The sequence below is a fragment of the Mobula hypostoma genome, chromosome 4, assembly GCF_963921235.1.
Source record: "Mobula hypostoma chromosome 4, sMobHyp1.1, whole genome shotgun sequence".
NCBI classification, from domain to species: domain Eukaryota; kingdom Metazoa; phylum Chordata; class Chondrichthyes; order Myliobatiformes; family Myliobatidae; genus Mobula; species Mobula hypostoma.
Window position 1 is genome coordinate 6,643,480 of NC_086100.1, and position 12,226 is coordinate 6,655,705.

A 12,226-nucleotide genomic window follows, 5' to 3' on the forward strand; every position below is an offset into this window, starting at 1 on the left:
GTTAGGAAGGTTCAATCGTTAGGCATTAAAATCGAAGTAGTAAAATGGATTCGGCAGTGGCTGGATGGGAGATGCCAGAGAGTAGTGGCGGATAACTGTGTCAGGTTGGAGGCTGGTGTCTAGTGGTGTGCCTCAGGGATCTGTACTGAGTCCAATGTTGTTTGTCATGTATATTAATGATCTGGATGATGGGGTTGTAAATTGGATTAGTAATTATGCAGATGATACTAAAATAGGTGGAGTTGTGGATAATGAAGTAGGTTTTCAAAGCTTGCAGAGAGATTTAGACCACTTAGAAGAGTGGGCTGAAAGATGGCAGATGGAGTTTAATTCTGATAAGTGTGAGGTGCTACATTTTGGTAGGACTAATCAAAATAGGACATACATGGTAAATAGTAGGGCATTGAAGAATGCAGTAGAACAGAGGGATCTAGGAATAATGGTGCATAGTTCCCTGAAGGTGGAATCTCATGTGGATAGGGTGGTGAAGAAAGCTTTTGGTATGCTGGCCTTTATTAATCAGAGCATTGAGTACAGGAGTTGGGATGGAATGTTAAAATTGTACAAGACATTGGTAAGGCCAAATTTGGAGTATTGTGTACAATTCTGGTCACCGAATTATAGGAAAGATGTCAACAAGATAGAAAGAGTACAGAGAAGATTTACTAGAATGTTACTTGGATTTCAGCACCTAAGTTACAGAGAAAGGTTCAACAAGTTGGGTCTTTATTCTTTGGAGCGTAGAAGGTTGAGGGGGACTTAATAGAGGTATTTAAAATTATGAGGGGGATAGATAGAGTTGACATGGATAGGCTTTTTCCATTGAGAGTGGGGGAAGTTCAAACAAGAGGACATGAGTTAAGAGTTAGGGGCCAAAAGTTTAGGGGTAACATGAGGGGGAACTTCTTTACTCAGGGAGTGGTAGCTGTGTGGAACGAGCTTCCAGCAGAAGTGGCAGGGGCAGGTTCGATATTGTCATTTAAAGGAAAATTGGACAGCTATATGGACAGGAAAGGAATGGAGGTTTATGGGCTGAGTACAGATCGATGGGACTGGGTGAGAGTAAGCGTTTGGCACGGACTAGAATGGCCGAGATGGCCTGTTTCCATGCTGTAATTGTTATATGGTTATATGGTTATAAGTGTGAAGTGGTTCATTTTGGTAGGTCAAATATGATGGCAGAATACAGTATTAATGGTAAGACTCTTGGCAGTGTGGAGGATCAGAGGGATCTTGGGGTCTGAGTCCACAGGACACTGAAAGCAGCTGTGCAGGTTGACTCTGTGGTTAAGAAGGCATATAGTGTACTGGCCTTCATCAATCGTGGAATTGAATTTAGGAGCCGAGAGGTAATGTTGCAGCTCTGTAGGATCTTGGTCAGACCCCACTTGGAGTACTGTGCTCAATTCTGGTCGTCTCAATACAGGAAGCATGTGGAAACCATAGAAAGGGTGCAGTGGAGATTTACAAGGATGTTGCCTGGACTGGGGAGCATGCCTTATGATAATAGGTGGATAGTCAGAGGCTTTCTCCCCGGGCTGAAATGATTGCCACAAGAGGGCACCGGTTTAAGGTGCTGGGGAGTAGGTACAGAGGAGATGTCAGGGGTAAGTTTTTTACGCAGAGAGTGGTGAGTGCGTGGAATAGGCTGCTGGCAACAGTGGTGGAGGCGGATACGAGAGGGTCTTTTAAGAGACTTTTGGATAGGTACATGGAGCTTAGTAAAACAGAGGGCTATGGGTAAGCCTAGTAATTTCTAAGGTACGGACATGTTCGGCACAACTCTGTGGGCCGAAGCGCCTGTATTGTGCTGTAGGTTTTCTATATGTTTCTATAATATAGAAGAAAATAATAATAATTAAATAAGTATATCAATTACTGTATACGTATATTGAATAAACTAAAAATCGTGTAAAAACAGAAATAATATATATTAAAAAAGTGAGGTGGTGTTCAAAGGTTCAATGTTCATCTGCCTTTACCACCACCCCGGCAGTGTGTTCCACCCATCCACCACTCTCTGTGTAAAAAACCTACCTCTGATAAGCCCTCTGTACTTTCTTCCAATCACCTCGAAAGTATGTCTTCTTATATTCGGCATTTCTGCTTTGCGAAAAAGTTTCTGGCTGTCCACTCTATCTATGCCTCTTATCGTCTTGTACACCTCTATCAAGTCACCTCTCACCCTCCATCACTCCAAAGAGAAAAGCCTTGGCACACTCAACCTTTCCTCGTATGATATGCTCTCTAATCCAGGCAGCATCCTGGTGAATCTCCTCCGCACCCTCTCTAATCCAGGCAGCATCCTGGTAAATCTCCTCCGCACCCTCTGTAATCCAGGCAGCATCCTGGTAAATCTCCTCTGCACCCTCTCTAATCCAGGCAGCATCCTGGTAAATCTCCTCTGCACCCTCTCTAATCCAGGCAGCATCCTGGTAAATCTCCTCTGCACCCTCTCTAATCCAGGCAGCATCCTGGTAAATCTCCTCTGCACCCTCTGTAATCTAGGCAGCATCCTGGTAAATCTCCTCTGCACCGTCTCTAATCCAGGCAGCATCCTGGTAAATCTCCTCTGCACCCTCTCTAATCCAGGCAGCATCCTGGTGAATCTCCTCTGCACCCTCTCTAATCCAGGCAGCATCCTGGTAAATCTCCTCTGCACCCTCTCTAATCCAGGCAGCATCCTGGTAAATCTCCTCTGCACCCTCTCTAATCCAGGCAGCATCCTGGTGAATCTCCTCTGCACCCTCTCTAATCCAGGCAGCATCCTGGTAAATCTCCTCTGCACCCTCTCTAATCCAGGCAGCATCCTGGTAAATCTCCTCTGCACCCTCTCTAATCCAGGCAGCATCCTGGTGAATCTCCTCTGCACCCTCTCTAATCCAGGCAGTATCCTGGTAAATCTCCTCTGCACCCTCTCTAATCCAGGCAGCATCCTGGTAAATCTCCTCTGCACCCTCTCTAATCCAGGCAGCATCCTGGTAAATCTCCTCTGCACCCTCTCTAATCCAGGCAGCATCCTGGTGAATCTCCTCTGCACCCTCTCTAATCCAGGCAGCATCCTGGTGAATCTTCTCTGCACCCTCTCTAATCTAGGCAGCATCCTGGTAAATCTCCTCTGCACCCTCTCTAATCCAGGCAGCATCCTGGTAAATCTCCTCTGCACCCTCTCTAATCCAGGCAGCATCCTGGTAAATCTCCTCTGCAGCCTCTCTAAAGCTCCCACATCCTTCCCATAATGAGGTGATCAGAACTGAACACACTATTTCAAGTGTGGTCTTACCAGAGATTATAGAACTGCAATCCCTCACGTCTCTTGAACTTAATCCCCTGACTAATGAAAGTCAATGCACCGTATGCCTTCTTAACTACTGTTATGTATCACAATTATCTATTGTAAAGTACTGCTGCCAAGCAGCAAATTTCGTGACACATTCCGATGATATTGAACCGGGTTCTGATTCAGATTCAAAGTGCGTGCAACTTTGAGGGATCCATCGACGTGAATCCCAAGATCCCTCTGTTCCTTCACACTGCCAACTATCTAGCCATTAACCCTGTACACGGCCTGCATATTTCACCTTCCAAACTGAATCACTTCACGCTTTTCTGGGTTGAACTCCATCTGCCACTTCTTAGCCCAGCTCTGCGTCCGGTCAATGTCCCGTTATAACCTACGACCACCTTCTCTCTACGTTATCCACACCACCAGCAACTTCATGGTGAAGTAGATCTACATGTGGGTTTAATGCTGATATCACTTACCATTGAGTATTCCCGGTGCAAGGCAAAGTAAGGAATGGGTATGGAAGTTGACCAATTCCAAAATCTGAGTCTGAATCAAATTCAGGTTTGCTATCACTGGTATACGTTCAGAAATTTATTGTTTTAGAGCATATGACATAGGAAGTCCTGTCTGACCCCCAAATCCAAATACCCAAACAGCTATTGATCCCACAGCAAGGCGAGAGATGACCAGTGTATCACCAAGTACCTTTTCATAGATCGTCGCATTCCTCGCACTGGTTGGAATCCAGACTTCCTTGAAGAACTTTTCACTGATGGGATCTTGTACATCAATGGAAGGGTCATTCAAGCCCCCCAGAATGAGTCTGTGAGAGCGAGAGCAAAGTACAGGTCAACAGTACCGTCACTGACCTGAGAGCACAGAGGAGGGCCTGGGTTACTGCTCTAGTAATCCATGGGGTGCAGGAGGGGATTAGTTACTAGACTAGTCATCCAGGGAGTGAGGAGAAGGGTTTAATTACTGGACTGGTCATCCAGGGGCGGGGAGGTGTTTAGATCTGGACGAGTAATTCAGGAGGTGAGGAGAGGGGTTTAGTTACTAGTCTGTTAATACAGAGGTTGAGGAGAGGGGATTAGTTACTAGTTTAGAAATAAAGGGGGTGGGGAGAGGGGTTTAGTTACTAGTCTAGTAATACAGAGGTTGAGGAGAGGGGATTAGTTACTAGTCCAGAAATAAAAGAAGGTGGGGAGAGGAATTTAGTTACTAAACTAGTATTCCAGGGGTTGGGGAGCTGTTTGGATACTGGACTAGTAATTCAGGGGGTGAGGAGAGGGGTTTAGTTACTAGTCTAGTAATACAGGGGCGGGGAGGTGAGGGGGGGGGGTTAGTGACTGGACTAATAATCCAGAAGGTGAGGGGAGGGTTTTAGTTACCAAATGAGTAATCAAGATATGAAGAGAGGGGTTTAATTACTAGCCTGGTAATACAGAGGTAATAAGAAGGGTTTAGTTACTGAACCAGAAATCCAGAGGGTAAGGAGAGGGTGTGGATACTGGGCCCTCCCTTCCCCTCTCGCTGTGCGAACACTCACTTGAAGCAGTGCAGCCTGAGGCTGAGAGCGAACTTCCCGGCCTGGTACTCGACCCCATCCATAACCGAGGGAACCCGAGTCGTGTCCTCCACCATCACCGCCATTTCACTGTCTCTCTTTCCCAGCATGCTTCGGTCGTTAATATTGGCCGAGCCTGTGTTCAAAACCAATGTGTCTTTACAGAGCTTTATAAAATCACAAGGGAGGGTGATAACGTGGACGGTCGCTGTCTTTTTCCCAGTCTGAAACTCCCAGTGGCAGATGGAATGTAGTCTAGGGAGTGCACTCGGATAGAAGGAATAAAGGTGTAGACTATTTTTAATGGGGAAAAAATTAAAAATCTGAGATGCAAAGGGATTGGGAGTCCTCATGCAATGTCAGCAAGACCAAGGAGCTGATTATTGACTTCAGGAGGAGGAGAAGATGTCCTCATTGGGGGATCAGGGGCGGCGAAGATCAGCAACTTTAAATTTCTCAATGTTATCCTGTCCTGGGCCCTGCAAACACGTGTCATTACGAAGAACCTACGGCAGCACCTCTGCTTCCTTCGAAGTTTGTGAATTCATCATCATACCCCAGAAACTGGTGGGGAAACTGTCTTCACTGGGTCTCAACACCTCCCTCTGCAATTGGATACTGGACTTCTTAACAGTAAGGCCACAGTCGGTCCGTGTGGGCAGCAACGTCTCCGGTCCCATTATGCTGAGCACTGGTTGTGAGCTCAGCCCGATACTGTTCACACTGCTGACGCTTGACTGTGTCACAGGATCCAGCTCAAACCGTGTCATCAAGTTGCAGATGACACTACTGTGCTTGGCCTTGTCAAAAACAACGGAGTATAGAGAGGAAGTGGAGCGGCTGGTGGATTGGTGTGAGGAGGACAAGCTAAACAGGAACATGGAGAAGACAAAGGAAATCATTGTGGACTTCAGGAAGGTGCAGACGAACCACCCCCCTCGGTGAACACATGGCTCCTCTGTAGAGAGAGTTAAGTGCATCAAGCTCTTGGCAGTGTGGAGGATCAGAGGGATCTTGGGGTCTGAGTCTATAGGATACTCAAAGCTGCTGCGCAGGTTGGCTCTGTGGTTTAGAAAGCATACGGTACATTGGCCTTCATCAATCGTGGGATTGAGTTCAGGAGCCGAGAGGTAATGTTGCAGCTATATAGGATCCTGATCAGACCCCACTTGGAGTACTGTGCTCAGTTCTGGTCACCTCACGACAGGAAGGACGTGGAAACCATAGAAAGGTTGCAGAGGAGATTTACAAGGATGTTGCCTGGATTGGGGAGCATGCCTTATGAGAATAGGTTGAGTGAACTTGGCTTTTTTTCCTTAGAGCGACAGAGGATGAGAGGTGACCTGACAGAGGTGTATAAGATGATGAGAGGCATTGATCATGTGGATAGTCAGAGGCTTTTTCCCAGAGCTGAAATGGCTAACATGAGAGGACACAGTTTTAAGGTGCTTGGCAGTAGGTACAGAGGAGATGTCAAGGGTAAGTTTTTTTACGCAGAGAGTGGTGAGTGCGTGGAATGGGCTGCCGGCAACGGTGGTGGAGGCGGATATGATAGGGTCTTTTAAGAGACTGCTGGACAGGTATATGGAGCTCTGAAAAATAGAGGGCTATGGATAACCCTGGGTAATTTCTCAGGTAGGGACATGTTCTACACAGTTTTGCGGGCCAAAGGGCCGGTATTGTGCTGTAGGCTTTCTATGTTTCTCTATGTTCCTGTGTTTCCTGGGAGTTCACATCACAGATGGCCTCACCTACAGTAGTCCCTTAATGTCACCTCCCTGCAGAAGAAGGCACGGAAGTGCCTCCTCTTCCTAAGAAGATTGAGGCAAGCCAGGCTCCCCCGCACCCACCCCCCCAGCTCAACTTCGTTTTACAGGAGAACCACTGAGAGCATCCTGACAAATTGCATCTCCATCTGGTATGGGAGCAGTCAAGCACCAGACCAGCAGTCCCTACAAAGGACTATGAGAACAGCTGAAAGGATCATAGGGGTCTCCCTACCATCCATCGGGGACATTGATCAGGAGCGCTGTGTACGCAGGGCCATTATTATCAAGCATCCCACCCATCCACCCAGCATCCTCTTCGACTTTCTACCATCAGACAGGGGACTACGATGCATAAGACAAGAGTGGTCAGGATGAGAAACAGTTCCTTCCCCCAGGCCACTGGGCTTCTGAACGCCCAGCCACATCATACTCGAAGATCAGTAGTGAATCTGTCCCGTACCTTACAATATTTAAAATTAATGCACTTTAGTTTATTACTTATTTGTGATTCATCTGTAGATTTTATCTTAACCTTCATGTTATCGTGTGTTATGTGTACTACTGTGTTTTACACCCTGGTTCGGAGAAATGTTATCTCGTTTCTATATAATTTATATATGTTTTTTCTATATGATTTATCATTTAAATTTTTAATATTTACCATCGATTCGTAATCCAGGGAGCGGGAAGCGCAGAATCAAATATCATTATGATGATTGTACATTCCAGTATCAATTGTTTGGCAACAATAAAGTATAAAGTTACAAAAAAGTTATATGTTATATGGTTATATACATTATACACATGTGTATAGTTAAATGACAATAAACTTCACCTGATTTGATTTGAAGATTTGGCATGACATCTAAAACTTTAACAGACTTCTATAGGTGTGTAGTGGAGAGTATATTGACTGCCTATGTCACAGCCTGGTATAGCAACACTAATGCCCATGAATGGAAAATCCTACAATAAATAGTGGACTCAACCCGATCGATCACGGGTCAAGCCTTCCCCACCACCGAGCACGTCTACACGGAGCACTGTCGCAGGAAAACAGCAGCCATCATCAAGGACCCCCACCACCCAGGCCACGCTCTCTTCTTGCTGCTGCCATCTGGAAGAAGGTACAGGAGCCTCAGGACCCACACCACTAGATACAGGAACAGTTATTACCCCTCAACCATCAGGCTCTTGGACTAAAAGGGGTAATTTCACTCAACTTCACTTGTCCCATCATTGGAACGTTTCCACAGTCTATGGACTCACTTTCAAGGACACTTCATTCCATGTTCTCGATATTCATTGCTTATTTGTTTGTTATCATTATTTTTTTTTTCTCCATTTGTATTCGCACAGTTTGTTGTGTTTTGTACATTGGTTGTTTGTCCGTCCTGTTCGGTGCAATCTTTCACTGATTCTATAGTGTTTTTTAAGATTTATCATGAATCTTTGGGGTTCAGATCTCGGACAATCTCACCTGGTCCAGGAACACCACTGGGATTGTGAAACGGGCCCAGCAGAGATTGCACTTTCTGAGGAAGCTTAAACAAGCATCACTCCCCACTAACATCTTAACCACTTTCTACAGAGGCGTGGTTGAGAGTGTGCTGACCTTTTGCATCACAACCTGGTACTCCAGCTGCAGTGCTGTCGACAAAAAAGCCTTGCAGAGGGTGGTTAGGGGAGCAGAGAAGGTTATTGGAGTCTCCCTACCTTCTGTCCAAGACCTCTTTCAGAGTCGATGCCTCCAGAAGACACGGTACATCATTAAAGACCCCTCACACCCTCTCCATGAACTGTTTGTTCTTCTGCCATCAGGCAAGCGTCAAAACTAAAACCACAAGGCTACTAAACAGCTTCCTCCCACAGGCAGTCAGACTGCTGAATAGCTGCTCCACCTGACTCTGCTTTGGACACTTTTAACTTGCACTGGACACTTATAACTGATTTTAACTGACATGTGGCTGTTGTGTTTTACTATTTATTGTTATGTTTATTATTTAGTGTTGCGTTTGTTATGTTATGATTACACTGCCCCTGTGAAACGCTGTCTCATTCTGCCCTGCAGAGCTGATGTATGGTTAGAATGACAATAAAGTTTTGTGAATCTTTGAATCTTGAATCTTTGAATGCCCACAACCTTATATATGGTGACATGGACTATGATAATAAATTTACTTTGAACAGCATATATTGTAAAGGTTAACTTGCAGATTGAGCCAGTGGTGAGGAAGACAAATGCAACGTCAGCATTCACTCTGAGAGGAGTAGATTCTAACGCAAGGATATATACTTTAATATTTTATACCAGAGTATAAAAGCTGAGACTTTATGAGGCATGGGTCAGACCACACTTGGTGTATTGTGAGCGATTTTGGGCCCCTTAGCTCAGAAAGGATGTGTTGGCATTGGAGAGGGTCAAGAGGATGTTCACGAGAATAATCCCAGGAATGAAAGAGTTATTATTCGGCCCATCGAGCCTGCCCTACCCTGGCTGATTTATTATCCCTCTCAACCTCTGTGGATGTGGGTTTAATTTAAGAGAAATTTGGGTGGGTACATGGATTGGAGGGTGTGGGTTGATGGGTAACAGGACTGAATGGGCTGAGTGGCCTGTTTCTGTGCTGGAGTGCATAAACTTCTATCAGGTCTCCCCTACGCCACTCCAGTGAAAACAACCCGAGTTTGCCCAATCTCTCATTGTAGCTCATGCCCTCTAATCCAGACAGCATCTTGTTGAGCCTTTTCCGCAGCCACTCCAAAGGTTCCGTGTCCTTCTCGTAATAGGGAGACCAGAACTACACACAATGCTCCAAGAGACCTTCCAAAAGACCAGCAGAGAAAGGATGGGAGATTCCACAGAAAGCACACAGATGCCTCCTCACCCTCCGGTCAGGGTCAGTGCAACTCCACCCTCACTCACCAATGATGACCTTCTCGTCGTCCGCAATCAACAGCTTGCTGTGGACGTAGATGAGTTCCGTCACCAGCTTCCCGTCCAGCTCCGCGTGGGTCCGCAGCCCACACACTGAGAAGTAATTCATCCACATGTCATCCACTGCCAACAGAGAGAGAGAGAGAGAGAGAGAGAGAGAGAGAGAGAGAGGGAGACGGCTTGTGAGAGTGAGTCTCTGTGCGTAACAACCCTGTTGAATGGTTAGGTTACCTGGTACAATAAGATGGACATTTGACCTTGTTACGACCTTGCACCTTATTGACTACCTGCACTGCACTTTTTCTGTGACTGTAACATTTTATTCTACATTCTGTTATTGTTTTCCCTTGTTCCACGTCAATGCACTGTGTAATGTTTCAATCTGTATGAATAGTATGTAAGAAAAGCTTTTCGCTGTATCTCGGTGCACATGACAATAATAAACCAATCCCAATTCCAATTAGTCAATGCACCGCAGAAAGGCACCCTACTTAGATGTATCACGGCTTGGTATGGCATCTGACGATGAGAAACTACAGAGCGTTGTGTACACAGCTCAGCACATCACAGGAACCAGACTCCCCTCCACAGACTCTGTCAACACTTCTCACTGTCTTAGTAAAACAGCCAGAATAATCAAAGATCCCACCCACCCTGCGTATTCTCTCTTCTCCGCTCTCCCAATGGGCATCATCATCACCAGGATCATCATCATTATGTGCCATGTCCTATGACGTCATCATTATGTGCCATGTCATATGGCATAGGCAAACATGGTCTTTCCATGACCATGATTGTTCTTGGCATATTTTTCTACAGAAGTGGTTTGCCATTGCCTTCTTCTGGGAAGTGTCTTTATAAGATGAGTGACTCCAGCCATATCAATACTCTTCAGAGATCGTCTGCCTGCTGTCAGTGGTTGCATAACCAGGACTTGTGATGTGCACCGGCTGTTCAAACGACCATCCACCACCTGCTCCAATGGCTCCTGTGACCCTGATTGGGGAGATAAGCAGGTGCTACACCTTGGAGGTGCTGATGGAGGGTGTGCCTTACTCCTCCTTTGGTAGAAACATTTCTCCACCCCGCCACCCTCCCATTGGCCAGAAGACACAAAAGCCTGAATGCACGCACCACTAGTTTCAAGGACGGCTTCTAGTTATCAGACTCTTGAAAGAACTTCAAATATGCTAAAGCTGACCTTTCGATTTTCCAGTCTACCTCGTCTTGGCACTCACATCTTATTGTCTGTCTGCACTGCACTTCATTCTGCATTCTGTTTTTCTTTGTACGACTTTGATGTACTGATGCATGGCACGATCTGTCTGGATGGCAGGCAAATTCACGTTTGTCACTGTATCTTGGTACATGTGATAATAATAAACCAATTTCAATTACTTTCATTGCCCCCAGAATCCCTCTCTCCATCATTGGCAAAGTGTGGCCGAAACATTCACAAAACCACTCCAGTTCATCGCCTGCCTCCTCTTACTGCAACACCCCCCACAAAGCCCCTGACCTCTATCGATGAGGACCAGGACATGGGAAGATCAGAACCAAACCTAACTGCTAAGTATATAAAGGCATTCAGAGGACACTCCACAATTATCAATGCACTGATGATGTTTCCTCAAATGGTGACAAAACGTTTGCAAGTAAGCTGACAAGATCAGAACTGCCAACTCAACCGTCAACCGACCGAGCTCACATTTTCTGAATTTATTTCCACATTATTCCCAGTGTAGTCTAAACCGAGTTTTATAGAGCTGAACTCAATCCCCCAGCAAATGAAGGCCAACACACCATACAACTTCTTAATCATCCTATCAACTTGCATGGAAACTTTGAGGGATCGATGGACATGAGCTCCAAGATCGGTCTGGTGTCTCCATCTTTGAGCATCTCACCTGGGTCTAACATATTGACACAATTACGAAGAAGGCACAACAGCGGCTATATTTCATTAGGACTTTGAGGAGACTTGGTACGTCACCAGGGGTACTCACAGATTTCTACAGATGTACTGTGGAGGGCATTCTAACGGGTTGCATCACCCTCTGGTACAGAGGGATTGGAAAATGCTGCAGAAAGTTGCAAACTCAACCAGCTCCATCATGGGCACCAGCCTCCCCAGCATTGAAGACATCTTCAAAACGGCAGCATGCATTACTGAGGACCCCCATCACCCAGGACGTGCCCTCTCATTGCTACCATCAGGGAGGAGGTACAGGAGCCTGAAAACACACACTCAATGTTTCAGAAACAGCTTGTTCCCCTCCGCCACCAGATTTCTGAATGGTCCACGAACACTACATCACTATTTTTTTCGCTCTCTTTTTGCACTACATGTTTAATTTTATTCAGTGTATATATACATTTCTTATTGTAATTTGTAGTTGTTTTATGTACTGCGGTATATTGCTGTCACAAAACAACAAGTTTAACAACATATGCCAGTGATGTTAAACCTGATTCTGATACACTGCCATGACCAGGCAGGTGAACTGCCAGCCCTGGCCCACCCAGTATCCAAAGAAAGGCTTACTCTCTCTCCGGAGCTGCTCGATGATAGAGTACTCTCCTCTCGCCATGGTCCTGTGGGGACAGAAGCATGCTTGGGTCAGTCAGTGACACTCTGGGCAGGGCAGAGACAGGCGAAGGAG

General features: G+C 45.9%; 1 protein-coding gene across 3 annotated transcripts in view; it reads right to left on the reverse strand.

The window, feature by feature from the left end:
• Window positions 1-12,226, reverse strand: part of LOC134345106 (phospholipase D1-like) — a 265,323-nt gene that overhangs the window by 14,686 nt on the left and 238,411 nt on the right. For all 3 annotated transcript variants that reach the window (XM_063045276.1, XM_063045277.1, XM_063045275.1), the window contains 4 exons: window positions 12,109-12,158; window positions 9,552-9,686; window positions 4,839-4,992; window positions 3,995-4,112 (listed from right to left, as the gene is read on the reverse strand). In XM_063045276.1, the coding sequence (XP_062901346.1) occupies window positions 3,995-4,112; window positions 4,839-4,992; window positions 9,552-9,686; window positions 12,109-12,158 (457 nt within the window). The remainder of the gene's footprint in view (window positions 1-3,994; window positions 4,113-4,838; window positions 4,993-9,551; window positions 9,687-12,108; window positions 12,159-12,226) is intronic.